The sequence below is a fragment of the Cheilinus undulatus genome, linkage group 11 (genome assembly GCF_018320785.1).
Source record: "Cheilinus undulatus linkage group 11, ASM1832078v1, whole genome shotgun sequence".
NCBI lineage: Eukaryota > Metazoa > Chordata > Actinopteri > Labriformes > Labridae > Cheilinus > Cheilinus undulatus.
This window is the reverse complement of record NC_054875.1, coordinates 15,845,421-15,872,962: the sequence shown is the minus strand read 5'-3', so window position 1 is coordinate 15,872,962 and position 27,542 is coordinate 15,845,421. Positions and strand designations below refer to the sequence as shown.

General features: G+C 38.5%; 1 protein-coding gene across 1 annotated transcript in view; it reads right to left on the bottom strand.

Annotated features, from left to right (window-relative positions):
* Positions 1–9,673: 9,673 nt before the first annotated feature.
* The window catches only part of nphp4 (nephronophthisis 4), a 312,689-nt gene continuing 294,820 nt past the window's right edge, over positions 9,674–27,542 (bottom strand). Inside the window, exons 23-29 of the mRNA XM_041799567.1 lie at positions 25,818–25,974; positions 25,649–25,725; positions 25,453–25,538; positions 23,030–23,201; positions 19,191–19,370; positions 17,413–17,556; positions 9,674–9,933 (exon numbers count right to left, since the gene is read on the bottom strand). Of these exons, the coding sequence (XP_041655501.1) occupies positions 9,793–9,933; positions 17,413–17,556; positions 19,191–19,370; positions 23,030–23,201; positions 25,453–25,538; positions 25,649–25,725; positions 25,818–25,974 (957 nt within the window). The 3' untranslated portion in view covers positions 9,674–9,792. The remainder of the gene's footprint in view (positions 9,934–17,412; positions 17,557–19,190; positions 19,371–23,029; positions 23,202–25,452; positions 25,539–25,648; positions 25,726–25,817; positions 25,975–27,542) is intronic.

Below are 27,542 nucleotides of genomic sequence, written 5' to 3'. Positions count from 1 at the left end.
GTTTATTTTTTTTGCTATGCTGTCTAATCATTCTCTTCAGATACATGAAAAAAAATGAAAAACTAAACTTAAACAGCACCACAGACTTGACTAAAACCACGTAATTGCATGCTTCCTTTTTTGAAGGGGAACAACAGTCTTATTTACATTATTTTTAAAAGCTGAAAGATCAACTCATTAACCAGATTTACCAATCACCAGCTAGGTTGACAGACATGTTTGCAGTGACAAAAACACACTGTATACATGTAGAGAATTTTGGACTTGGACTCTGTTGCTGCATTGACTGTCACTCTCTTTCCGCCTCTAGCAGATGCATCAAACAAATACTGGGGACGTCTGTGGGGCAGCCATTATACATCGCACAAATATCTCTCATCTAAAGGAATGTCCCCTCACCTGGAAGAATAACATTACCCCCCTCAGAATTAAAATGATTAAGTCATTTTTCAAACCGTGTGAAGTAAATTCTGCGATCAAGTACTCAGTGGAGACGCAGTGCAAGTCCAAAGTGTAAATACGTACTTAAACGCAATCCCCATATTATCAGATCGCCTGGACCAAATATGTGAAGTTCACAACCAGGGGGCTCTTAATCTAAACTAGAGCACAATACTGCTCAGCGATGCTGGCTCTGGAAGTAAAATTCACCAATCAAATCCCCCATAGACATTTTTAAAATCATTATTTTAATGCTTTAAATGCATGGACCAAGCTAGCCAGCTAGCTGAGTGCTCATTACTATAAAACATTTGATTCGACACGAAAATGGTGTTTGATTAGATGATGATGAACTGAATGGAGGTGGCTGAGGTGGAGGAGGGTTGGAACATATGCATTGTAATGACAGGCTGACTGTGAAAGAAAGGAAAATAAATTTAAAATATAACAGGTGCATGATAACTGGACAAACGAGGCTGTGGCAGAATCTAAATTAGCTCAGTATTTAAGAGAGTGAGTGCCCATAATCAGCTGATCAACAGAGCAGGAAGAGAGAATGAAAGTACGAAGGGAGGGATTTGAACGAGTGGTGACGAATGATTACAAAATGGTCCTCGGTTTGAACTCCTGCTGATCTCCATTTCCCTCTTCTTCATGTAGCAGTCTTTGACATTACATTCAGTATTTCCATAGCAACAATAAATGAATACTGTCTGTGAAGTTGGTTTTGTAATGATGAGGTTACCTGTGCACTCAACTAAAAATGTAGGTTTATATATTAAGCATAGGATTAGTATTTTTCTCTATAAAACTTGAAATCTAAAAATTCAGTTGTGTACCTTCATGCAAGGTTTAAAAAAAACCCTAAAAACACAAAATGAGAGTGAAGAGGATAATCTTATTTATTACTCATTAGTAAACACATTTTGTAGGAGTTTCACTGTGAATAAATTTGAATGAGGGAATAGACCACTTCTATTCTTATATTGGGTTTTTACTTGGCCTTACTGTTTGTTTTCCAATTGCTTACTAGAAATTACTAATGGTTGAGCCTGCTTAATTCTACTGAAGGACAAAATTAGCTGCTCAAAGATTCTAATTTGGCAGAACTGTGAAGTTTTGATTTCCAAAATGAGTCATTTTGTGAGGATTGTATTTCTCATTGCAATTCCTCCACAGTTTGAACCCCCCCACTAAAGCTGTATGCCAGACAGCCAAATACTGGGGTTTGGGTGCACCTGAACTGTCAGTGTAATTTTTTCATGGTACAAGAAATTCCTGTAACTTTACCCTTTACAGTAGACGGTGTGGAGAGTAATTTCAAGGTGAAATTGGATTAGCTCAACAATTTTTCTTTGAACCAAACTAATCCAAACTATAAGATGGGCCTGATCTTCAAACCATTTGGAAGTTAGTGCAGGAACATCACACACACATGCACAGATGGGGTAAAAGGAGAGAGGGAAAAGAAGAAAGGCAGGGAGGAAGTATATTTTATCCACCATTAGAGTTTCTTCTCTTTAACTTGACCGTTTTTACTAATGTAGAGATTCACTGCTTGTTCTCTGTGTTCATGTAGTGCAAACAAATAAATACTGGATGATTTATTTCGAAATAATCGTGTATATAGGCCGGGCTACTTGTGATTCATGATAACTTACCACCTTATTTGTTTGCTGCTGCTTCAGAGGGTGGGTGGTTGGTTGAAAGAGACAGAGGGAATATGCTGTGTGTGTAAGGCTGCCACCTACTGAGAGCTGTCTTCAAACTGGATGTGTGTTTGCATTGAGAGGAACAGTAATGCTCCCTCACCCAAACACATTTCCTTGGTGCTCAGCAGTCGTGGCGGAGGGAAGGTCCTGCTGTGACGGGTAACGAGGTAATTGAATTTCAATTTGTTAATAGCTCCTTCTTGCACTTCACATCTAATGTGACCCATTTCTTCCTCCCTCAGATAAGATGAGACAACTGCTTTCACTTTACTTTGCCTTTCATTCCTCCTGCTTTCTTCTTCCTCTTTTATTGTTAACAAAAAATACACTTCCCAGCCTGTAAAAGATTTTCTCTCTTTACATTAATTCCATTTTAAACCTGTGTTGAACCCTCCAGAGCATGTTATAGCTCTAACCACACCTTATTCCGTGATGCCGTAGCTTGTGTTGTCACCAGATGTGAAAACATCAGCAGATTTGGCGTAGGAAGATGTCAACTTGTCTCACTTTTTTAAATATTCTTTGATCAAATTGCTGTAAGAACAGAATCTGCCCTCACTGTATGAGTGCCAATCCAGGCCAGTGGTGTAGATGAAGAGGAAGGCTGGTTGCTAGGCTGCATATTCCTCCAGTTACAAACCTCTTTGATACCTGTGTCGCTGTATACTCTCATCGACATGCACCCACTCTTTGGATCAAGCAAGAAGTGTACACACACAAAACGCTGTTAAACACACAGACATGCACCAGCAGCTAGGTGTGGTTCTCTCAAAAACAGGTCCATAATAGGTGCCCTTTCCACCTAACAAAATACCAAGGCAGCTTCTCTGCTGGGCAGCTACATGAGCCGTCTAAACACACTAACAAGGTGAGCAGACGATGTGAGCTGTTGTGGCTGGTGTCTGTGCTCCTTCAGGAGGAACCGAGAACAACTGGACTGGCAGCGCTAATAAGGTGTCAGCGCAGCTCTGCCCCTTGCTGAGAAAACAACCATGCAGCTCGCTCTGAAGGATGCTGCTCCAACCAGGATGCACATTTTATAACTGCTACAGGGGAGGTTTTTTCCACACAATACAAACCTGGCTAATCAGCCAACAGTGACTCACATGGTGGGGATGCAGCAGAAAAGAGACTCCCAGCCCTATCAGAGATGTTGTTGGTTCTTTTGCCCAAATTGGGGATGGATGGCAGCACAAGATGTTCTCGACACAGAGGTAGTAAAGCATGGAAACATGACAGCTGTTCACCATCTCCATCCCAGCAGACACAAGGAACATGCTGTAAGGACTGTGATAAAAATCTTAAGTATTGTGCTGCAGTTTGTAGAAGAGATCTGGATATCTATGCTATGAATCTGTCTTATCATGACAGATTATCATTGTGCTCTGTCTTAAATGTCTGTGATTGGATACTTTTGTAGCACAACCAAGAAATATAATCCACAGTCCTCATTCTATGATGTTTGAAAGTTGCATTAATGCTTGATGGAGGATTAAGAATGATTCAAATGCTGAATCACTGCCCACATCTGTTGGAAGGAAAATCAGAGCTTTATTGTCGGAGTGAAGATTGTATAAGCCTCCTACATAGCCAGGTGGCTTCCTTGAAACATACTGTACATGGTCTATTGGATGGTAAATGGACAGCACTTATATAGCCCTTATATTTCCTCTGGACAAGGTGCTTTATACTGCATTTCAGCTTTCACTCTTTTATCCACATTCTTCCACCAATGACCGAATCATTCACACAGCTTTACATACTGTAAATTATGCCACCTGTTATGGAAATTTCCAGTATTTCTAAGATTGCTGTGTCTCCACAGATTTTCAGGATGGTTAAATTACTTCATGGCCCCAGACCAAGCTGTATGGTCTGGAGTGGGAGACTCTAGGAGTGTTTCCTCTCTTCTTGGGCTGATAGTCTAAACTCGCCAGCTTGAGTTAGATAAAATGCTGTTTGTCCTACAATCAAGGTTGTTGCTTCACAGCTTTTGTGTCTGTGAACCTTAGACAGAGAAAGTCCAACACCTGACATCAATCAGTGGAGTCTGTGTGTCATGTTTTGAGTTATGATCAAGGTTAAGGTTGACCTCAAGGCGTTAGAGAGTGAACTACTTTGGGCTTCTCAGAAATCTGGCTCCAACATCACAGTATGTTGATGTCACTGCTTCTCCTCAGCTGAGACTAAGTTAACAGCTGAATCAAAGTCTTCTTAGTCTCCTGTGTCTTCTTTTCATCTCAGTTTTGTATTATTTTGGAATTTTCTTTATCACCATCTAAAGCAGTTTTGGGTCCAATGTCTTGCCCGAGAAAAATTCAATATCACATACAGAGATTAAAGCCTCACTTAAAGTGCTACCACTCTGAGTAAAAAATGGCTTTAAAAGTGGGAAAAAAATAGTGGGTAGAATAGATATAACTGCAGGTTGACAGACCAGAGGTACCACCTTTCAACAGCTTTTCTCCCTCAATAGGATATAATCATGCATTACAAACTGCATGCAATACTTTGGTATTATTCAGGTAGTGTTGTATGAAGTATTCGCAAAAGTCAGATTCGCCCCATAAGGAAGCGCTTGAGCTAGAATGCAAGCGCTGAAGCTAAGCCTCACCTAGTAGCAGATGGGTATGTTTGCTGCATGTACTTAGCCAGGTTTTTAAAACAACTCTAGGGTAAATGTAAGCTATAAAGAGAAAATTCAAAGTGCCTTACCTTTCTGCTAGCACGCCTCTTTGTTTTAGCATTGCTTCAGCACACCATATACATGTTCTTCTGCCTGCACTGATCACATATTTGGGTCTGCAGCCTTTGAAAGTGACAACAAATTCAACTTAATTGAAGAATAAGTTATAGCAGCAAGTATGACTCACTGTTTATAGTAGATGCAGGTGGATACTTTAATAGACTGGAGTAAACAGAGGACAGATGTCTGCAGATGGAGACAACAGGTCTGAGCGAGAGAATCTTCTAGTGCAGGTGTGAACAGCCCAACCTAGAGAGCTGCGAGTGGGACTTGGTAAACACAGTTCCTGTGGACCTCTCTGGACCAGAGGCAGTGGCTCACATACGTCTGCAGTCTGCTTCACTAGAGCTCCCTGCTGTAAAGATTGCTGATGTTAAACAGATGTTCATTAAATTTTAAAATATCAAGTTTAAAAAACAGAAGAGCCTAATGGAAGTTTTGCTTCAAAGTTTTTGAATCTCAGATTGGTATGTAGTTACATCAAAATTTTCTGTACATTTATCAGTCTACCCTGCAAAGTCAAACTTGGTCAGGCACTATAGCCCCTAACAGTTAATCAGAACATTGTCTTAAGTGGAGACAAAGTATGGTGATAGTGGAAAAGTAGGCTCTCTTGTTAATTTATAGTGTATATTTGCCTGAAAGTTGTTTTGTAGCTCAGTTTCTCTAAAAACTGGTTACATTGGAGTAAGCATACCTGTCTGCGATAGCCTTCAGTGCCTACACTCAGCCTCTCTCTTTCCTTAAAGGAACCTCATTGGCCTATGGCTAACATACTTACTATTGACAAGAACCAGATGCAACCCCCCTTCAGAAATACTAAACTGTCCATATAAAGAAAACTGTGGTATACTGTTGAGTTAATAAACCTTGTGCAGTGCTGGTTTGATTAAAAGAGTCTTCAGTTCAGATTAGTGACTGGCAGAGGTGGGCCTTGTGACACTGGTCATTGCTATTTAAGAGACTGGCAATACATTGAGACCCTTTAAGAGCATTGTAGGGACATTGCAGTTGACAGAGAGGCCCGCAGTGAAGAACAGGAAGAATACCCAGATTTAGGGCCCGGAGAGCTGGTGTAGAGTGGTATCAAACAGGCTGCACTCATGGGATGGACAAAGGCAGAAGCGCAAATTGTTTGAGTTGTGTTTCCTAAATCCTCCCAAAACTCTCTCTTGGGTTGGGCAGAGAAGGCTGTCAACACTACTGTTACAATGGTTCTGTGTTTACCTTGTCAACAGTTAATCCCTCTGAAACAGTCAAGGTGATAATCAAGAGAGAAAGACAGATAACAGCTAGAGCAAAGATGGTGAAAAAGTTAGACTAAAAAATAAGCTTTAGGAGCCTTTTGGCCTATGCTAATCTATTTTCTCATTACAAACTCACAGCTTGATGTAAATGCACCAGGTGGAGATGACACAGGTTAGCAAACAGAGCCAGATGTACAACACCTCAAACTCGAACTGTGCAAACCACTATCCAAGTTTATGAATCAAATCAATTAATCAGATGTAACAACTTTAAAGTAAACAGTATAGATGGGTTCTTTTCTAAAAGTAGCTGTGTTACAACAAGAACTAAGTATAAAACGTGGCCTCTGCAGCAGCTGCAGCCCCTGGAACAGTTTACTGCTGACTGAATGAGGAAGAGCCATCACTACTAACGAGTACAACTGTGAGAGTGAGCAGGCAGGATTCAATCAGTGTTAATGTTATAAAAGTACAACATAGATCTGTTTTCAATAAGAGGTGCCCAGAAAAAAACCCTAATGATCCAGGAATATGCAAATTAAACTAACTTCAGTAATGAAATTAAAATGTAGCTTTGTATTATTCTTATTATAGTCAAAACCTTTCTTTCACTGACTTGAGAAAATAATTCCTCAAATTTTTAAACTTGATTTTTGTATCAGAAACAGTGCCAGTAATGAGCTTGTTGAAACTGTGTCTGTCAGGTTAGCTGTTGTCCCATAATTTGTGAGCAATTACACATGATAAAATTGTTTCCATAATGTCTGTACCTGAATGCAAAAAGTAATTTAAAAAATGATTTATAATTTAGCATATTATAATGATTATGATGAAACCACAATTATATACTGTCAGTAAAAGGTTGTGAACTAAAGTGAGCTGGTCTGAGCCATGAAACTCTGGGGCTGAAAATGAGTCCCACTCCGGCCCTCCTGACAGTGTTAACTGCAATTCAGTTTGTCCAGTCGCCAGAAGATGGTTTTCGAACATAAGGCACCTTGTGTTTTAACAACTAATCAATCCAGTCCATGACAAAAATGCTCCAGGAATAACTGTAAATAAATGACAGAAGATGGGATATCTCTGGCCTCAAACTCACCTTATAAGTTCACGGAAGCCTCATGGGTTTTCTGTTTAGGCACCCACTTAGTCTTCAGAGTGTGGATCCTCTATCTTTGTATTCACTTTCCTGACCAAACAGGACTGCAACTGTAGCAAGCAACTCACTATCACTGTCCTCATTCATATCAAATGCTACAAAATATGCAGCTTCAAGATGAGCATGAAAAGGCAGAACTGGATAGTAAAGCCCAGAGTCTAAGAATAAAAACAATAAATTGTCTTCTCCTGTTGCAGTGGTGTAAACTGGCAAGATTTCAGGATGTTTCAAAGGAGCCCATAGTGAGCAGCATCCAGCTTTAACTTGTGTCATTATGAATATTTGGTAAACAAACTTATATTCCACAAGTTAGCAACTGCTTATATTACCATGAAAATAACATCATGAAAGGGTCTGGTTTTAAAGATACTTTTACTCTCTTTACTTTTTGTAAAGAACTGCCACTTCCTAAAGAATCAGACCATAATGTTAGACGCACCATCTGGTTTGGCTTGAGTTTGTGTTGTCATTTTTGACATGTATATACAGGATTTGGCTAACACCCCACCAAAGCAGCATTTATCTATCTATCTATCTATCTATCTATCTATATATATATATATATATATATATATATATATATATATGATGCTTAACAAATTTATTAGACCACCTGTCATATTTGTCTCAAAGACCATCCAGCATCATGAAGTGCTTTAATGCAGACTCTTTCATTTTCAGTGAGCTCTCCACATTTTACCATTTTGAACAGGAATGAGGAATTTCAAACTGAATTCACCCAAATTTGAGCCGGCTCACTGGGCTTCTCTGAGAAGTCAGAAATTAATCAAGCATAACATTCAACCACTAAAACTCATTTTTCTGTTCAGGAATGCAAGTAAATAACTACAATTTGACGTATTAATCAAGAAATAATAAAGTGCTTTATTATTTTTTCAGGGTTTATTTTGTAAATCAGTAAATTTGAAAATTCATAGATACCAATAATAATTATATTTTAGCATTAAAAACATTATTTCTGTTAAAGAGCTTCTACATAATAGTGTATTAAACATTGCAGAAACATAAAAAATGATTTTGCTTTCACCAATTTTTACCAGTGCTGTTAATTTAGGGCAGCTGTGGCATAAACCTTACTTTGGGTGGTGGTCTAATAAATTTGTTAAGCACAGTATATCTACAGGATGAGGACTGATTATTTGTCCTCTATTACACACTCTTGCTGCTAGAAAAAGAGTACTTAAGGGACAATATGAAGAAGAAGAGAGATAACAGTTACCAATTACTCTGTCCACATCCATATGGCATATTCTAATCATATAAAGAAACTTTGCAGTATCAAATAAAAAAGACAAAGGCTACAAGGAACAAATGAGTGTGTGAACAAACCTTGAATGTGTATTTCTGAGAGCTGTTAATATGTTAACATAAGACAATGAGGCTTCAGCATAAGCTGGGATGTTACATGAAGTGCAAGTGCTTAGTTGCGATCTTTTTATTAGCCTTTGCTGCTGTAGTGAAGCTTATTTTGCAGCCTGCATTCTAATGAGAGAGAAGGCGATGAGGGGAGGGGATGGAGTTGGGGGGAGGGGGGGTCTTATGTAACTTTGTGTTATATAACCCAATGTGCACGGCCTTCTCTCTCTCTCTCTCTGTCTCAGACAGCAGGAGCACAAGCAGCAAGGAGAGGATGGAGGGGTTTAAAAGGGTGCTGGTGTTAATGAGGGCGATCTGAAGAGATATGTGCCTATCTGTAGAGACATACCTCATTACGGGCCTGTTTCTAATAATGATGGTGATGAGGATAAGTTGTTTTGGATGCAAAGGGACCCAGAGAGCAGACCCCGAACTAGTCTTGGACCAAAACTCAGCCATCAAGTGGCATTCAAGTGGGTGTGCTGGGTAATTAAAGTCCATAAAATGTTATTGCTTTCACCCTCAGCCCACCTGCCGACATTTCAGGAGAGGACACATGACAATTGGGATTTTACCTTGACACTGATGTTGCTGCTTTTCCGCAGCTTTGCTGATTTAAAATATCAATAAAAAAAACTGTCACCAAAAAAATCACAAGACTTTTTCCCTGTTTCTCTCCTGCGCCCTAATTTCCACTTCTGTCCTTAAAAGTTAAGTTTCTGCTTTTCTCTGCTGTACAGCTTGTGTTTGGATGTGTGTTTAAGGCTTTTTAGAAAAAGCTGATATTGCTGCTAATATTGAAGTCTGTATGTTTGATTCTTGAGATGTGACCTTATTTCAGTGAGGCTCAGAAAGTACAATGCTTCTCTTACATTCATACTATATAGAACTTGTACAAGAGACTGAAAACCACCAACAATTCATGTGATAAAAAGAGAGTTTATTCTGTCTGACATCTGATATTATACAAAATGACACACACTAAGTAGGACAATTACAGCTCATTTGTACTCATCTGAGTTCATTTCACACCCAGAAAATGTATAAAAGACACATCAGTCAGTATTTTCAGGGAGCAGTTTGTACTCGCTGTTTGAAATGAACTTCATTTCATGAGTAGTTGACCTTCACACAGAATGTCTCCTCCGTCTTCTCCTCCAGGTTGTTCATGTACACCAGTATCTCCACTGAACCGGGATTCTGGCTTGGAGCAAACCGTAGTCCGATGGTATAACTCTCTCCCCCGTTGATCTAAACACAGAGAAAAAAAATCTGTGCTTACATCTGAACATAATGGCTTCTTTAGTTTTCTTTAAGTGCTCTCTATTCATTTTAAATTAAAGTAGTAAAATTCTGTCAGTTTTATTTGTTCTTGTGTTTGTATATGTTTATTTCTATCTTACCATGGGAAACTGGGCCTTTGCTTTGAAGACCTCTTTGGAATAGCTCTGGACTAATCAAAGAAAGGATGTTAAGGCCACGAAGATGAGGTATGTCTGTTTTCTGAATGTCCTGGTTTATTCTGTCTAACCCTATAGTTTGTGTTTTTCTTTAACATCTAAATCTTACTGTACACTCTGAGTTTGAGCTTTATCACATTTTATGTATAAATAAAAGTTATCAGCATTATTTTATAGAATAAGAGACTACTTTTTCATGCAGCGCTGCATTTACTCGTTTCATTGCAGAAGTTAAAGCTGCTTCAAGCTCTAATGTGACACGGTGAACTCACAACCTCAGTGTTGTTTGAACTCATGGAGCAAATCTGGACTGCTGTTGCAGAGCCAATGAAAATTCTTAAGTGCCCACAAAAAGCTGGCCTTTGTTGACAAAGACACTCAGTGGCTCTGTCCCATTTCTAATTTTTTTTTTTTTTTTTACCTTGTTTTCCAATGCACCTTTGGCTCTACAGAGTCAGAAGGGAAAGTGGGGGAATCTCTCCTTTAGGAAACAGAAGCATCCTGACACATCATCAGTAGTCATAGACAACACTAGCGTTAACAGGTTGGTCTTTACCACCAGGAGTGATTTTTTTAAATGCTTGTTTGAAATGAAAGCACCACAATGAATTGAAACAGAATTAAAATCCAATATTAGATGGTTTTTTTAATAATCAAATTATATCTATGAAGAAACTGCTCACATGTTTAAACTTCTCTTGACACTCAAGCAGCCATTTACAGACAAGGCTTTTGTGGGAGATTTCCCTTTGCACTCAGTTTGGAAGACTTACCTCTATTCCCCCATTCCAATAAGAAACTAGACATCCTGCCATGCCATGCAAACCTAGGGCTGAGGCTGGCCCCAGTCTACTCTGGGTCTGGGTCTGTTTGTTTTGATGACTAGTCAACAGGTGCATCACTTTAAATGAAGTTGAGGCAAAGAATTGTGGGCCATTTTTTCATCTCTCCTTTAGTAAAGGATGGTCCAGTGTTTCCTAGGCTAAAGGAGATAATAAAAGAAGTAATAAAGCTCCTTTCCTTATAAATTAGAGAAGCAGCCTTTATCATGGCGAACACCAAAATATTTCCATCTTGTTTCACTCAGCTAGGAACCTTCCCAAGCAAAAAGGACTATTCGAACGGAACCTAGACCAGACCACGAGACCACACGGCAGCTGTCTGTGATTATTATTTTATGGTGCGGATTATGCACCCACAAGATCTCACAGAATCTCAAGTCATAAAAGTTACTTTAGAAGAAGTAAAAGTATGTAACACCCAGTTGGTCACACTAAATAGATCTGCCCACTCATGTTGATTATTGAATAAGAAAAGTATTTATGATTCATGTCAGGTAGGCTCGGAAGCAGTAAAATAATTGTGTGGGCACCATACACTTTAGGATTATTTGGACAAACACCAGTTTCCGACAAGCCCTGACTCAAAAAACAACCCCCAAAACTTCAGGATAAACAAATCTGCCCAAAAGTCTGGCATAATCCTCTAAACCCTTCTCGATCGCCAACAATGCCAAGGAGTAGTGCATGTGCTGTTTATAATATTTCAGGAAACATACGACGGATCTCTATGGAGTAAACTGTGATCTGAAGCTTACCTTTTTTCTGATCTAAGGAGGGCTATTCCAGAACATTTTTAATCTAGCAACGAAGTGTGGTGATTATTCAGAGCTTTGATACTACAAATCCACATGACTAAAGCCATGATAATACGACTGTTACCGTTTTCATGGTGAAAAACATAGCAGTGTTTCTATCCGTCCACCATTCTGACAACAGAATAAAAAGACAACAACTTCCTGTTAGGCTGTCAGCCAATCAAAATGCACCAAATTTCTTCTTCTATTGTTTTCTTGCTGGTAGCGACCAATCAGGACCAGCCAAAGATCAACAACAGACAAGATAGTTGTATGCCAGTTTCAAAAAGAAAGAAAAAAAGAGTCATCAATGGCCAGATTAGTGAAAAGGGGACACATGCGCTCCTAAAACGGAATTTATGTATACTGAAAAATGGAAAACCTTCTGTGTTTTATTAGCAAGTGGTATATTTTTCTCCTGATTAACAAGGCTTGTAGGAACTAAAAGCAGATGTGAAAAGGCTTTTTCATTGTTGATCTGAGTTTGATTTTTTTAAAGTTCTGAGATTCCATTTCTGTTTTGTTCTTTTATTTGGTCTTTACAGTAATAAAACTTTGTATACATTCATCCTTGAAGAACACATGTTCTGATTGTCTAGGTTGTCCTGAAAAATAGATGTCTATAAATCAAATGTGCTTAAAAAGTTTCAGATACTACATGTATCTATGCACAAATAATACAGGCAGACTGAAAATAACAAAAACTGGCTTCAGGTCCTGAGGGTTAAAACCCAGTAGTGTGTGGTCAGCCTAAGTGGCAGGGGCCAGGGGTTTATTGGGCCTGAGCTCGGAAGCACAGCAGTAATAGCAGGCTTTGAGTAATAAATTACACTTGAAGAGTGTTGTGAGCCTTCCCTTATGTGAAACTGAATGTGTCAATGTTGACTGCAGTGTGATCAGCAGCAAAATTGTGATGTAATCACTTCAAGTTCATTGTTTGTTTTGTTTTTCCTTTTCAGGGTTAGAAGGAAAACAACTGAATGAATGCAAAAGATAAAATCAAATCAACAACCATTGATAAATCAATCATAAGCATTCCTTCTATAATGAGGAGCATCTGAAAATATGAAATTATGACATTGGGTGCCCTCTGGTAATAAATACTGTTGTTTTCGTTTCATATAAACCTCATAACACGACAGTCACTCACTCACATTACACTCATTACACTTTTTTGTTGTCCTAGTTTTTCCCCAGTATTTTCAACAGATAGTGAAAGCCAGCAATGGATTTATAGGTCAATTTGGGGGATTTATGCTGTAATCTTCCCCCAAAGCACAACAATATAGATCTCTACTTTCCCCCCTGACAGCTGATTTTATCATGGCTTGGTAGTTACCTTAAAAAAGAGGAAAGTGCCTTCACATTTGCTTAATGCTGTGGGCACAGTAAATTCTTTATAAGACACCTGCAGCCTTGGTGACAAGATGAAAAACACAATGGGCTATTTTTCATGCTCTCCAACTCCTTCTGTCTTACTGATGCAGTGTCTGCTGGACAGCAGCAGGGAGACTCTTCAATAGTTTATGTGGAAACAGACTCCCATTGCATCTCATTCATTTATTAGTTCACCTAAAATGCTGGTTTTTAGTTTGTTTTTCCTTTTTATTACACTTCAACAAATAAAATGTAATGACAACAGCAGCATCTATTCTTCATGTCTATGTGTGAATGAAATTAGCTATTATAGGCACGCAGGGTGACAATGTAATAAAGCATTGGTAGTAATGACTTTTCTCCTGTTTTGCTCTGCAGGCCAAAAAGAAAATCAGTCACTTGGCAAACAGCAGGGTAATAAGCAGTCAACATGTGAGGTCAAGAATAATTGATGTCTTTAACTTCTTCACAACAGTACATGAAAGTCATAAACACTCATCCTCATCCTTTACAGTTGGCATTGAAAGTTTCTCCTTTCCACACAGAAGACATTTTTCACCTTCAGCATGCTGGTCAGAACTTTTCCTGAAAGTTTAACAGTGTCAGTCTGCAAAGTTTACATCATGGGGAGCTGCACAGTCAGTGATGATGCAGCATAGCCAAATCATGATTTTAGCTGAGAGGAAACCAAAACTGATTCTGAGGCTGATAACCGGCTAAAATGTCAGTAAGGGATATTGTTGAAATAATCCAATTCTAACATGTCTATCTCCTCAGGACACCACATTATAAACGGACTATACTAGAGCTCCATCTTCACTCTGTTGCACTTTAACTGGACCTGAGAGCAACAGCAAAAGCAAGTCTGCACAGAAGGGATTCTTGACATGTTATTTTCAGTTGTTCATCTCATACGTGCTTTTGCAATATTGGGAGTTGAGAATGTAGAAGTGACCTCTGCTCTGTGCTGTGCCTGTACGTATGCTGTGGTGACACAGACAGAAGAATGAGCTGCTGCTGCTCTTCTGCTGAGCAGCTTACAGGGTGTGTCAAGTCTTGAAGGAAATGTTTAATTAAGAATATGTTCATGAGGTTTGTAGAAGTAAGATTTGTATTTTATCTTTTGAGGGGGTAGGGAAACATATTTGTGACTTATTCAGATTTAAAATGGCAATAGATACATAACACAGTAACTGCATTTTATCCTTATATATCCTTATATCAAGGGCCATTGAATTTTAGTGAGTAAAGTGCACTTTCAACCAATTTGTCATCTAAAAATTGGTCCCATGTATTGATGCATCCACTGTACCATTATAAATTGCTGGGAGGTTTGCCATCATGACTGCAACTGTGTATCCCACTTGCACGTGGTCTGTGTTAAAATTCACCCCTATTCATTTGATTACTGCAACCACCTGTTTCACAAGGTGGGCTGGGATAAATAGTTATATGAACACGTCTGGTGGCAACATCTTTAACAGCTCCTCTACCTCATTAGGTCTAAACCCTGCATTTGAAGAAACATTGGTAGGCTGTGAAGTAAATAAACCTTGTGGAGTACAGGTTTGCTCGAACGGACAATTCAATTAAAGACTAGAGGTAAGCAGCAGAAGTGAGAAGAGCAACTCTTTGAGAACAGGTTTCTGGTTGTAGGTCTGTAATTACAACTATCAATGCAACTGTAGGCTGAGAGCTCTCAACTACCACGCTGGTAGCTGGCAGGTTTGCAAACTCTACGTGGTGAACAGATGGTTTTAGAAAGGCTGATGAATGCAATGAAAACTGTCTCACAGGAAGACATTTTAAAGCTTCCCCTGAGGGAGATCCCTCAAACAGACTGCTTCTTAAACAGTATTGCATTTTTATTTAGGATTTCACATTGCTCTAGCAGGCTGCCCTATTTTTATTTTGTATCGTCTATTCTTACAGTGTAATATCAGGTTGATATAAAGCACTGTAGGGACAATAACATGTAACAATAATGTTTTATTTTTAGAATTGTTGTGATTTACATAGTAGCTCATTTAGATCCCTCTATAGTATTGTTGTAGAGAATTTCTACCTCCGTGCTGGTGAGAGCTGAGGCCAGTAGGATTGTGTTTTTGGGTTGTCTGTCTGACAAAATAGGCTATTCTTGTGCACATGAAATCCCATGAATGCTTTGATGGATTTTCTTCCAACTTTGCACAAATATACACTCTTGACCCAGGATGAACTAATTTAATTTTGGAGGTGAAAGGTCAAGGCCATTTGGTCTCTAAATCCAAAGTTATCCAAAGCAGCCACCTCTGTGGTTGAAAAAAGAAGCCAATACTTAAGTGCAGAAAACTGTAGCTCCTTGAATGTCCACTTAAGGCTGGCTACAGAAGCACTGGAAGTCACTTACAAATCCTATGATAAAATGCTCATTATTACATCCAGAATGAACATACAGTCTTATTCAAAAATGATTTTGGTTGCAATAGTTAATTCCTTTATGTGCACAAATTGTACAAGTTTTTCATAATTCATCTTTCTTTCAATAACTCTACTGATTAATGCATTATTAAGGGAAAAGCTGATATAACTGCCCGCACAATATAGCTGTTTGTCAGGGGCTTAAGACCCAGTTCCAACTTTTTGTCCTGTTGACCTGAAGTTAGTTTAAAACAGCTTTTCAATATGGTGGCTGCAATAGATTGGACTCTAAAGCCCCCATCAGTAACCGAATGGCTGAAGTCATTCAAGCTTTGCCTGATATTTTCTACAGTCTGTGGCATCCCCTCCACTTTGCCAATCTTGTGAAATTCTTAAAATGCTTTCAGAGATTTTCTTTGAACTCAATACACATGTCAACTATGACTTGCTGATGACCACATTAGATTCGATTTTGATGGTCATAGGTCAAGGACATTTGGCCTAATGTTAATCCTTTGCTTCTGAGTAGGATATCACAGTGATGCCCTGGGGGATGTTTTCCAAACTTTGCACAAATGTCCACTATAACTCAGAGATGAACTGATTAGATTTTGGAGGTTAAAGGGCAAAGGTAAAGGCTAAATGAGCTATTTTAATCCCTTGCTCTTGAATACGATATTACAGGAGTGCTGAGGGGTTTTTGTCAGAGTTTGCACAAGTATCCACTTATTTGTGGTCCAAAAGTAATCATACCATAGTCCTTTCCTGTGAAATTTCTAAATCACATTACAACAGAAAACACTAGTCCGTCTTCTTAAACCCATGGCTGTACCTCCACTCTTCAGCAATTGGATACTTAAGGCATAAAACTGCCAAATGATAGCTCTAGTTAATTATTAAGGTTTGCTTGCTTTTAATACCCCCTTTCAGTAAATATTGTCATTGTATAAGTTCTGGTATGCAGGATGATCTGGGAGCATTTTACTGTGCAACAGACAAACCACTTGACTGAAATGTTTGTGTTAGTATTGTGAAGACAGAATGGAAGAATGTGCAAAAATGTATCACAAGAAATGTTATTATTCGCCCAAACAGCTCTAGGAAGTAGCAAACACTTTTTTTGTCAAAACACAAGTGAATGTGGCTTATTCTGCAGCAAAAACTGATAATAGATACAGTTCATTCTGTATAATTGAAAAGTATTATATGAAAGACTCCAAATAGTACTGGATATTGAACAAGTACCCTAGAGAGTTCAATTTATTGCCAAAAATAGCTCTGCAGGGTTTTTTTTTTATAAAACCGTGAAATAGGAGAGGGTAAAATAAAACAAGCAAGGCAACAAGGATTGTCCTGTAAGCATATGCTTGCATTGTTTGTTGTGAAAAAACCTATTTCTAAACTGGTTTGAGTTCCATCAGTGAGGTGGGAAAACAAGAAATTATTGCATTTTCAAGCATTAACAGATACAAATTAGATTTACTTTGAATTGAACCCATAATGGAGACAAATGGTGGCATTGTAAGATCTATCAAAATGCAGACGTTCTCTTTTCTGCTGTTTTATGCGTTGCGCAGTATTTCCATTATTTTGTCTCAAACCAAATGAAAACAGCTGCAAGAAATTATTTTGTACTTTTTATTAGTGACATTTTTGCTTAAAAGCTAATGCTTAGTACAAGTTGGTGACATCGCATGGTGCCATTAAGCCTTTGAAAGTAACTGTGCTGATACAGGTCTTGGTTTCCTTCAACAACAAAGACAAAGTTTAGTCAAGGAGAAATCTTTCCTTTGGTGTTATTCAGAGTATTGATTTTCTGAAAGAAAGAGAACTGCATGACTTCCTGCCTTATCTCACCTGGAACTTATCCTCTTTGAACTGAAGCAGATCTGGATGGTCAGAGCGGAGCAGAAATGTGCGGCTTCGGGTGTAGGGGTTTGTGTAGGTGATTTTCTTGGAGCTGCCACGCCCACCACCAACTGGGACGCACACTTCAAATGCCTGCACAAACACACACAAACATACCACACAGAGAAATATGTGTTAGGTCTCAAAATCATATGGTCACAGATCACTCAAACCCATATACGGTATCTAGAGGTGACCAGGTGATAAAGGGGTTCATGGTTTGGGGAGCTGGAGATTTCACTCTGTTAATGATGTGTAAATGTTAAGACAACATCAACAGCTAGCATGAAACTGATCTTGAGGGAAAAAAATCATCTCAAATACTCCTTCAAAGAGTGGTGGATAAATGGTAGAATTGACTGCACTTATATAGAGCTTTTTAACATACATTATACTACGTATGACTCCACCGGGAAACATTAAACAGGTGACTTTTGTTTGAAATGTAAAAAAATCTTGGCATGTCATTTTGAATATAAGTACTTATTGTTTATTTAAACCACAGTGGATCATTCTGTGCTCAATGAGCTGATAACACTTTGCATCACTAAGAAAAATGGGTTGTTTTGTGATCTTGCAAGGGGATTAATAATCCTCCATTGAATAATATGTAAGGATTCCCCTAGTTTATCATGGTTTTGGATTTTAACTTAGTTTTTTTTTTTTTTTCATTTTGACTTTTTGTTTACATTTTGACTTTGTAAATAGTTTTAAATGTGCATTTGTTCATTTAGCTCATTAAATTTGGTGAAAATGCTCAGTTTTAGTTCAGTGTTTATTAGTTTGTGAGTTTTAAGGTTTTGTTTCTGTGCTGAAAGTAATGTTGAGAACAATTCACCTTCAGGTCTGTTTGGTTAGATTGTAGGATCAAAGTGTGGTGAAGATGCAGAAGCGCTATGCTGACTGCTGGAAAGAGTAACATCTTTTGGTGGAGGCAGTGTTATGGTATGGGCAGCAAAAACAAGGATTCTCATTATTGGAGGTAATCTCAGTGTGGAGAGAAATCGAGATGAGATTCTACAACCAGTGACAATCCCATATGTCCTAAGTCTAGGACCGAACTCTATCCTTGATATTCCTATTATAATGACATGTAATATACATCAAAATGATAAATTGAGTAACTCTTTGGTTCACTATACCTTGTTTGTTTGACCAATGTACTTAAAAAAGTAAGTACAACAGTGTTAGAAAAAAACTGTTGTGTGGTTACGATTAATAGCAACCCCACAAGTACGACTAAGAGATTAGGAAAAAAAGACAGCTAGCTGTAAATTAAATATAACCACTGATACTCTAACTGTGAAGAGGACAAGCCAGCAGTTATAGAAGGGACTCCTTAGTTTAAGCGTAGAGTTGAGCCATGCTTGGCCTTTCATTGACACTAGCCTTGAAATGGTTGGGAATGTTCAGCTGACCCAGGAAATCACCAGGATGGTTCAATAGACACTGAATGTGAGAGAGTCGTTGATAGCTTTGAGTTAAAAAGACCTTTAAAGGAGGTATCCATCATACCGGTAACCAGAACAATTTCAAAACTTGAGCTGCAGATAAAAAAACATGAATGTGGAATCATGTTGGCAATGACTACATAAGAGTAAGCCTCACTACTGGAGAAAAACGACAAAACCACTGGATGTGTGAGAGGTCGAGAGCAAGAGCTTTAATTCGAGACAAAATATAAAACCAAATCCACTTTTAAATGTTAAGAAAGAAACCAGCCATACCTTGGACAGAACAGGCCGGTGGACGTTCAGACAGACCAGCCAGGTGGTAATGATGTGCCGCTGCTCCACATCCACTGCGTTCACATAAAAGAAGCGACTGCCTGCTTGCCATGGCTGCACCTTCAACTGGAGCTCCTGAACAGCTGTGGGTGGCAACAGGAACACACTGTCTGGGTCCACCTAAAGAGGAGAAATGGAAGTCAGCTGTAAATTGATTTAGTCTGGCAGAAGGGTGTGTTGACATTGTTTATTGGATGAACTAAAAAAAGAGACAATAAAGAGAAATGGAGGCATTAAGTAAGTGACACAAAGAATTTGACACAGTATGGAAAAAGGCGTTTTGTAAGAGGTATAAAGAAGGTGTAGAAAAGGACAGAATTAATAGGGAAAGGTGGTTAACAGAGTCAGAGGGGAAAAGGAGGTGTACAGATAAGAGGAGAGAGTGGGTGGGGGAGAGGGTGAATGAGGTTCGGTGAAAAAGCAAAGAGAGGGGGCAGACAATGAAATGGGAGAAAGTAGAGGCGGAAAAGTGACAGAGAGACAGAAGGATGTGAGAATGAGATTTACTGTGCAGCTCCTTTTCAATCTGTGGAGAAAAGCAAAGCTATTCTCTGGCGGTGAGCTTTATCCTGTTTTATAAGACTCCTCCGATGCATCCACAGTGAGCTAACCTGCCGAGAGTCAGATCAAAGCAGCAGCTGATGCATACAGTGAAATGTTAAAAAAAGAAAAAAAAAAAAACATCTGTCACTCTTTCAGCCAGTAGCACATTTCTTCATGGAGAAACGGTTTGGTTTGCAGCGTATGCACCCATGGTGGCTTTGACATAGTGACAGTCCATCACTTTTCCTTTTTATTTGAATATAAGCGGGTAATATTCAATGCCCTTTTATTGCAGCTCTGAGAAGTACTGTCAAAATCTCTCCCGTCTTGGACTGAACTATGAATAAGAAATGATCTCTTTTAAAATAAAGAGCAATCTGATACTCCTGGTAACAAAGTTTCATATATTCAGGATGCACACACAATCATTGCTCATTTTTATATCGTGTCAAATTGCGTCATAACATGATCTTACATGATCCCAGGAAGCAGCGGGGGGACCTAAACAAATGAAATGAAAAGGCATAAAAAGTCCTTCACACATTCTTAAGAATGTCTTAATTTTCAACCTGTGGCTCTCAGACACTTTAATGTCTCTTTTTTAATATGTAACTTCTAAGAACTTTTTGTTACTTTACATTGGTGTCAGTGTTTTCTTCTTGTAGCTCATGTTAAATTTTATGTACACATGGCCAGGGGAGAATGTAAATGTACCACAAGACACTGCAGTTAAGATCAAAGACATCTAATTGTAACTCAAAATAGAGTTATGATCAAAAAAGAAACCAAGACTAGGCACATTTGATTTGAATAAAGTCGTAAGTCAGCAGAAGTGCCTCAATAGGAGCTTTTGGCACAACCAAAAAACTAAAGAATACCAACATGGTGTTCCACCCCATTCTTGTGGAGCCTGCATTAAAAATAGTAATGTATACATATCGGTGTAGCTTCTAGATTCTAAACAATGACTTTTTCACAGCAATAGTTACAAAATCAGTACTGGGAAGGGTTTGCATAGAGAAACACTTACTTTCTAATCACTCATTCTTTATTTGTATTCTCTAATTCAGAACCAAAGACATTTAAAAAAATAGGGTGGGTCTCGACCAGTGTTTCCCAACCAATGTTCCTTGGCGACCCCCTACATTTACCTAAGAAAAGCGGAGCCCCCCCAGGGACCCAAGAGAGAAGAAAAAGTGACACACTGCCGTCAAAAATCAACATAGATTTAAATTGTTTCACTAATAAAACCCTAAAAAGAGGCCTATGCATGCTTTTCTTATCAAAATACCTTTGCATAAACAACTTCATAATTGTTTTATCATGGTTTTAGTCAATATTTGCAAATCTGATTTTGGTACCCTCAGAACAGACAAAGCCTCATGCCCCCCCTAAGATCTTTGGCGCCCCCCCTGGGGGGTCCTGGACCCCAGGTTGGGCACCAATGGTCTAGACCATATTCTTTGTTATATTATACACAAAGACACAACCTTAATCCATCATTAGCTCACCACTCAGCAAATTTACGGTGGCAAGGAAAAACTTCCTTAAACCAGAAACCTTCAGCAGAACAGATTCATGTTGAACAGTGGGAGTTTCAGAGAAAGGGTAGAAGGAGATGCAGAAAGAGACAAGAGGATGATGTAGGAAAAGAGAACACAGAGGTGTAGAAAGTAATCCCAGAGAAATATAGCATACATACTTTAATAATCACCCAGAAGGAATTAAAATATTCATAATATGGACCTGGCATGACTTGCCCACCAGGTTTGGGCTTTATGTCACAATATAGAACATCAAGTGGCTTCACTTAGACTCTGATGTATTTAAATTATAAAACAAAGCAAGTGTCCACAACTGTAAAAGTACATTTTCACTCAGATGTTACTGATTTTTCAGAACTTAGACTTTACTTGGGCGTGCCAACCAACTATGGCAATAGTGTCAAATACACAGCAGGGTTCCTGTACTCTCAATCACACATAGGACTTTTCAGAACTAGTAGAAAAATCTAAATTAAAAATGGATGACTTTCTGCTGCACATGGAGTTGTGAGGTCCATGGCATCATGTGATGTTTAGTCTTGTAAGCTTGAGTGTCTCCAGCTTGTGTCTGTGAGTGCAGCTCCTTGATTAGAGTGATGCCACACACCTGGGCCCAGTGTGTAGAGTTTATTTAAGGTCATGCAGTCACACATTCACTCTCTCTCGGACCTGGCCACCACACAGGTATACCACACTTTAACAACAATTAATAATTTAATTTACTTTACTGAATTACATACTTCATGGTATAAATATTCAATTTGTTTTAATTTGAAGTAACTTTAGGTTAATTTGGCTTTTCAGATTCTTTAATTTGGTCTAATTCGGTTTCATTAGAAAACTGTTTGATTTGAAAAATAAAGACTTGTTTAAAATTTTGCTATGGTATGTCTCCCTTCTTTGTTGTGACCACCTGAGCCAGGTCATGACTTGGTCAAGACTTTTCAAATTTTATGTGTCTCCCGTTGTCTGAAGGCTAAAAGTTTTTGGCATATCTTTTAAGTTGCCCTATAATCATTGTTGTTGCCCCTTCTATCCAAACCCTGTATTCTTTATCGTAAAGCCACCTTTATTTTTCATTTGTATTTGTCCCTTCCTTGTCTTATTTACACTCCACTAATGTAGAGAATTGTATGTAAACAATTCAATCCATACAAAAGATTGATTAAAAAAAAAAATACAATATAAAGCGAACCAGAGTTGAAAATTTGAAGGAATATTCAGATATATTTCAGTAGAAGTGCCATCTAAAATTGAGGATCTCTGAAAGTTAAAACAATTTCAAGACATTTTATGACATTAAAGTTGAAAAATCGTATCTAAGAATTTGAAGTCTGCATATCTGCAGACACCCTGCACAATAATTTTTTTTTTCCCTGCTGTGGTCAGAAACTAAGTATTTAACACAACAGACCACAGTTGAGAGAATCAGGAAGAGATGGGTGGCTGCCAACAACAATCTTACCCCTGACAAAATAAAAGGAACTGGCACGGTAAGATTTCACTGCAGTTGTACCTGATACAGAAATGCATGAGAAATACACTAGATCGGTTTCCAAAAAACTGACATTTTGACAAAGACAAAAACTATGTCATAATTAAATTGAGCACTTTTAAACCATAAATGAATGGGTTTTATTTAATAACTAAATCAAAATCAGGGTCAGTGTTGTTACTGTTAAATATGTGTACCTCTATCTCCTTGGGGTGTGATGAGAAACATTTGACCCTGCGGACAGTCTGCTTCCCCCTCAGCACCAGGGATTGACAGTTTCGTTGGCCAGTCACACAGCTGACATCCACTCGCTCCAGAAAATGTACATATATCTGCCAGATCTGGGAGGGTGCTGCCATCCACTTATCACTACAGAGAAAAACATCATCAGGAACAATTAAGCTGAGGCCCACTTGAGATGCAGCACAAACAGCGTGAGGTCGAAGATGAGAAAGGCTGATCTACTGCTGTGCTGGCATTTTAATAAGTAGCAACATCACCATCTTCATCATCCTTCTCCTCCTTCTGTCGCTGCTGAGAAGAAGGGAATTCAGTCTCAGTGGCCTTCTGAGTGCTATGAGTGGGAGGCAATGTACCTCACCTGTCACTTACTCAGCCCTGCTCTGTGACAACAGCACTCAAGGAGTGTTTGGGGATATTAAGAATAGAATTCAAGTGATATGGGTTTTTGAAGGCAGAGCAAAAATCTCTAGTGTTAAATTGACTGAATATATAAGTGATCTTTTCTAGCACAAGCAGAGTATTCTTCACATGCTGTAACTGCGATACCACATACCTTAACATTGACTTGCATTAGATATTTCTTGTTTTCATAAAAAAACTAATATTTCCTACTATTACAAAAAAAATAATTAAGTTGTCAACTAAAGAAATCATACAAGTAGGCCAAACTGTGTTTTCACATGCACGATTGTTGTGTACCTTGTCCAAGCATGACCCCCCGCCCCTCTCCTGCTTGTTGGCTTTCGTATTAGTAATGATGTCCAATGCCTGAGCATACTTCTGTATGTATTCTGTCTCATACAGTAGGTGGCGGTACGCAAGTGAGAGAGGACCAAGGCAGCCACTCCACTGGAGTACATCCCATCCCTCTAGATTCTCAAGCCCAACCTTACACTTCTACCCTGTAGGTCTTAGAATGAAATAGGCCCATGCTGCATGGATGTTTAGAATTGACTTTATAGTTATACTTGCTGATGAATAGCCAGTACTCTGCATCTTTACATATGATTTGCTTCCAAGACCACTTCTTGGAGTGAACACAGTACCAGAATATGGTACAACTTTGTTCACACTGACCAAATGGGGCCATCCTTCAGGGTCAAGTGTACTTGGATCCGGGCGTGGGTCCCTAATGTAAAACTACCATGAAAACCCCAAACAAGGTCAAGCTAAATGGCATCTCTTTTGTGCAGGTCACTGCACCCTAGGCCATGCTTACTTGCAATGTCTACCCCTTATTCTGCCCTAAAGATGTGGACTTTGTTATTTTTTCAACAGATTATTTTCCAATGTCCAGCACTACTGGGGTTGTGTCAATCTTCCTTTCCACCTGATGGTGCCCTCAGACAGCTTACTAGCCATATCTTGGCCTAATTTCAGTCCCAATTTTTGGCCCATACATGTTTAAAAGATCTGCACAATACTGTACATAAAGCATTATTTCAAGGTAATATAAGGCCATGACTTTATGAAAATTCACCAATAACCAGTTCCATCTACTATTCATTGTCTTGGATGATTGCATTTAATGGAGCTGCCACGTAGAGCCTTTGAATGAAGTGTTTAACCTGTCAGAAATGGCCGTGCTTTAAAATTGCGTAATTTTCATTCACATATTCTATCATCTTTGACTTTGATTTCTCTACCATTACAGAGTGAATCCTGTTGAAACTTCTAAATTAAAACAAAGTAAAGGTGCCCTGTGGAGCCTCTTCCTTTTGTAGAACAGTTGTTTTGTTTGTCTTCCCCAGACTTACATAAGAATGTACTTGTATGAGCATAAGTGGTTGGATGATGCAATCCTTACTTCCACTGACAAATTTGCAGATTATGGCAGCAACACTATTTTAAAAAAAAAATGTCCTTGCAAATGTTCTGTTGTGAAGAGAATGCATTCAACACATTAGTCTAGCCTCAAGGATGCATATAATGGGCTTAGCTGGAAACACTGAATGCTAACATGAATGTGTTTACCAAAAACTCCACAGGGTTATTTCGAATAGTGTTTCTATTAGGCAAGCAATTTCACACAGACCTGTTATGCAGATAAATGTAACCTTAAACTTGATCATACCCATCATATCAGAGTCTAATGGCTTTTTATAAGAGGCAGCTATTGGTCCTGCATATAAACAAACCCCCTATAATATATTGCTCTTATCCTCATGGAGATTAGTGGATGGATTCCATAACTTCAGGCAGTGAGACCACCAAATCTCCATCTGATAAGTTAATTAATTCAAGCCTGCGTGAACAATTTAATTACTCCAAAATAAAATGCTTCTTCAGGTTAAGCTGTGAGTGTTTGTGTGTGTTAAGTGTGTATGTGTGTGTAAGTCTTTATATTCATTGTGCTTGCTGGTTAGATAATACGTACATAAAAACCATCACAAAGAACATTTTTATGTTTGGACTGGGACTCCCAGGCACTTTCAAGTACACATCTTGAGGTTCCCCTGGCACCTGGATAAAAACAGAGAATTAAAAGATAAATCAGGCAGACATAAAAAGAGATTGCACAATCAAGATTTTTAGATGTCAAAATTGTCTATTAACTCTCTCCACTGCCTCACCAGCATCCTTGTCTGGCAGATAATGTTAGGGTCACTACATCGAACAGAAATTTGACTCCCACCCTCTGGTTCTCCAACTGTTCAACCAAAAAACAAGAAACAGAAGAACTGGCTTATTTCTGACAGATTTGATCTGATGAAATCTGCAGTAAGTACCTGACTGCACTACCTGTGGGGTCATGCCATGGAGGAAGACGAATGGCTTTCTTTAGGAAGCTGAGCTCAGGGTGATAAAGCCGGAAAGTCTGATTGACTATGTGAGGTGTTGGCTCCACATTCACCTGGAGGATGGCCATTGGTTTACCGTCTTGTGCTTTAAATGTCACCTGTGGAGGGAATGTAAGCTTTCAGCAGGTTTCCCAGCAGCATTCAACTCTGAAGTGATATTTATTGTTTTGTCCATTTTAATCATTTCAGTTGAACCAAGAAAAAAGTAATAAGTCTGACAGGTTAAAATACAAAGGATTTGAAGATAAAACTTTTACAGTATCCAGTGTTAACACTTAACACTTGTATGGTCATAATGTAATAAAAAACATACTGTTGGTAGTCCTTGAAACCATACAATGTTTTTTGTGTGTTAATGTACCTTTGTATTGGTGCTGTTGCAATAAACCAAGATATTAGCTTTGAAAATGATGAGTAAAATTAATCTGTTCTTGCAAATGGAATGAAAATATGAATGAAAATAAGACCAAGATCAATAATCTTTAGAGGCATTGTGAGGATAGTTATGTATGGCTTTAAGATTTTTTTCATGGGAGGGGGCAACAGTCCTTTTTGCTTAATTTCTCCAGCTTTGTCATCTTTGTGTTGTGTGTGTGTTCAGTAGAAGTGTTCACACTATTGTGAAATACTGTACACTGTACTGAAAACACTAGCCTCATGTAATTAGACATTAAAAGAACACCTACATTCGAATTCCTTGACTTTCTTTAGTGATATACAGAAGTTGAATTGCTGTGTTTTCTTCCTGAGGCACTACAGCTCTAACAACAACATGCACAGCTTTTAAAAAGGCAGTCTTTCAGAAGTTTTATTAAAAAAAAAAAAAAATCACCAGAGAGCATCATGATGATAGAGAACTCTGTTTGCTAGAATAAAAAAGTTGGCTTCAATCCGACTTCTGAAACCCCCACAGACCAGCTGAATGTGCTTTGAAGTTTGCAGCATCAAAATAGCCCTCAGGATCTGCGCATATCAACACAAATGTCTTCATACATATACATAATTTACATATGGTTACATATGATAGTTGTTATATACACAAACTCAAACATATGCAAACATATTGAAATTACTAGCCTTCTCTGCTCCACAAGAGTTTGCTGGCTAGATTTAAATAATGTATTACACATAGCCAGAATTGATTAAGATATTATAGTTTGCATTGAAATAAAACTGCCAGATAAAAATTGCCAAATATCATCAACAGTATAACACATCATAGATACTGTATATGAAGAATCATATACATAGTATAGTAGAATGTATAGTAGATTCAGAAAATAGTCATTTAAGAAGCCAAAAAGCGGTAGAGTCTGCCAACCTCTCAACCAGAATGTTGAAGGTTTAATCCCCAGTTCCTGCTGTCACAATGTGACCTTGGGCGGGACAGTTAACCTCAAATTGCTCCAAGTGCTGCCCTGGTTGCACATGACTGTGTATGAGTATGTATGAATGTGATATGAGAATGGGAAAATGTACATGGCAGTCTCTACAATCAGTGTGTGAATGGGTAAGTGTGACCCATGGTGTGAAAAAGCTTTAAAAGTCTGGAGACTAGAATAGCTCCAGGTACAAGTCCTTTCACTTTTTAGCTGGATGTAAATTGACTTTTTTTAAGTTTACTAATAAGAAAGAGATATGGGTTAACAATTTGGCAAAAGCTAGG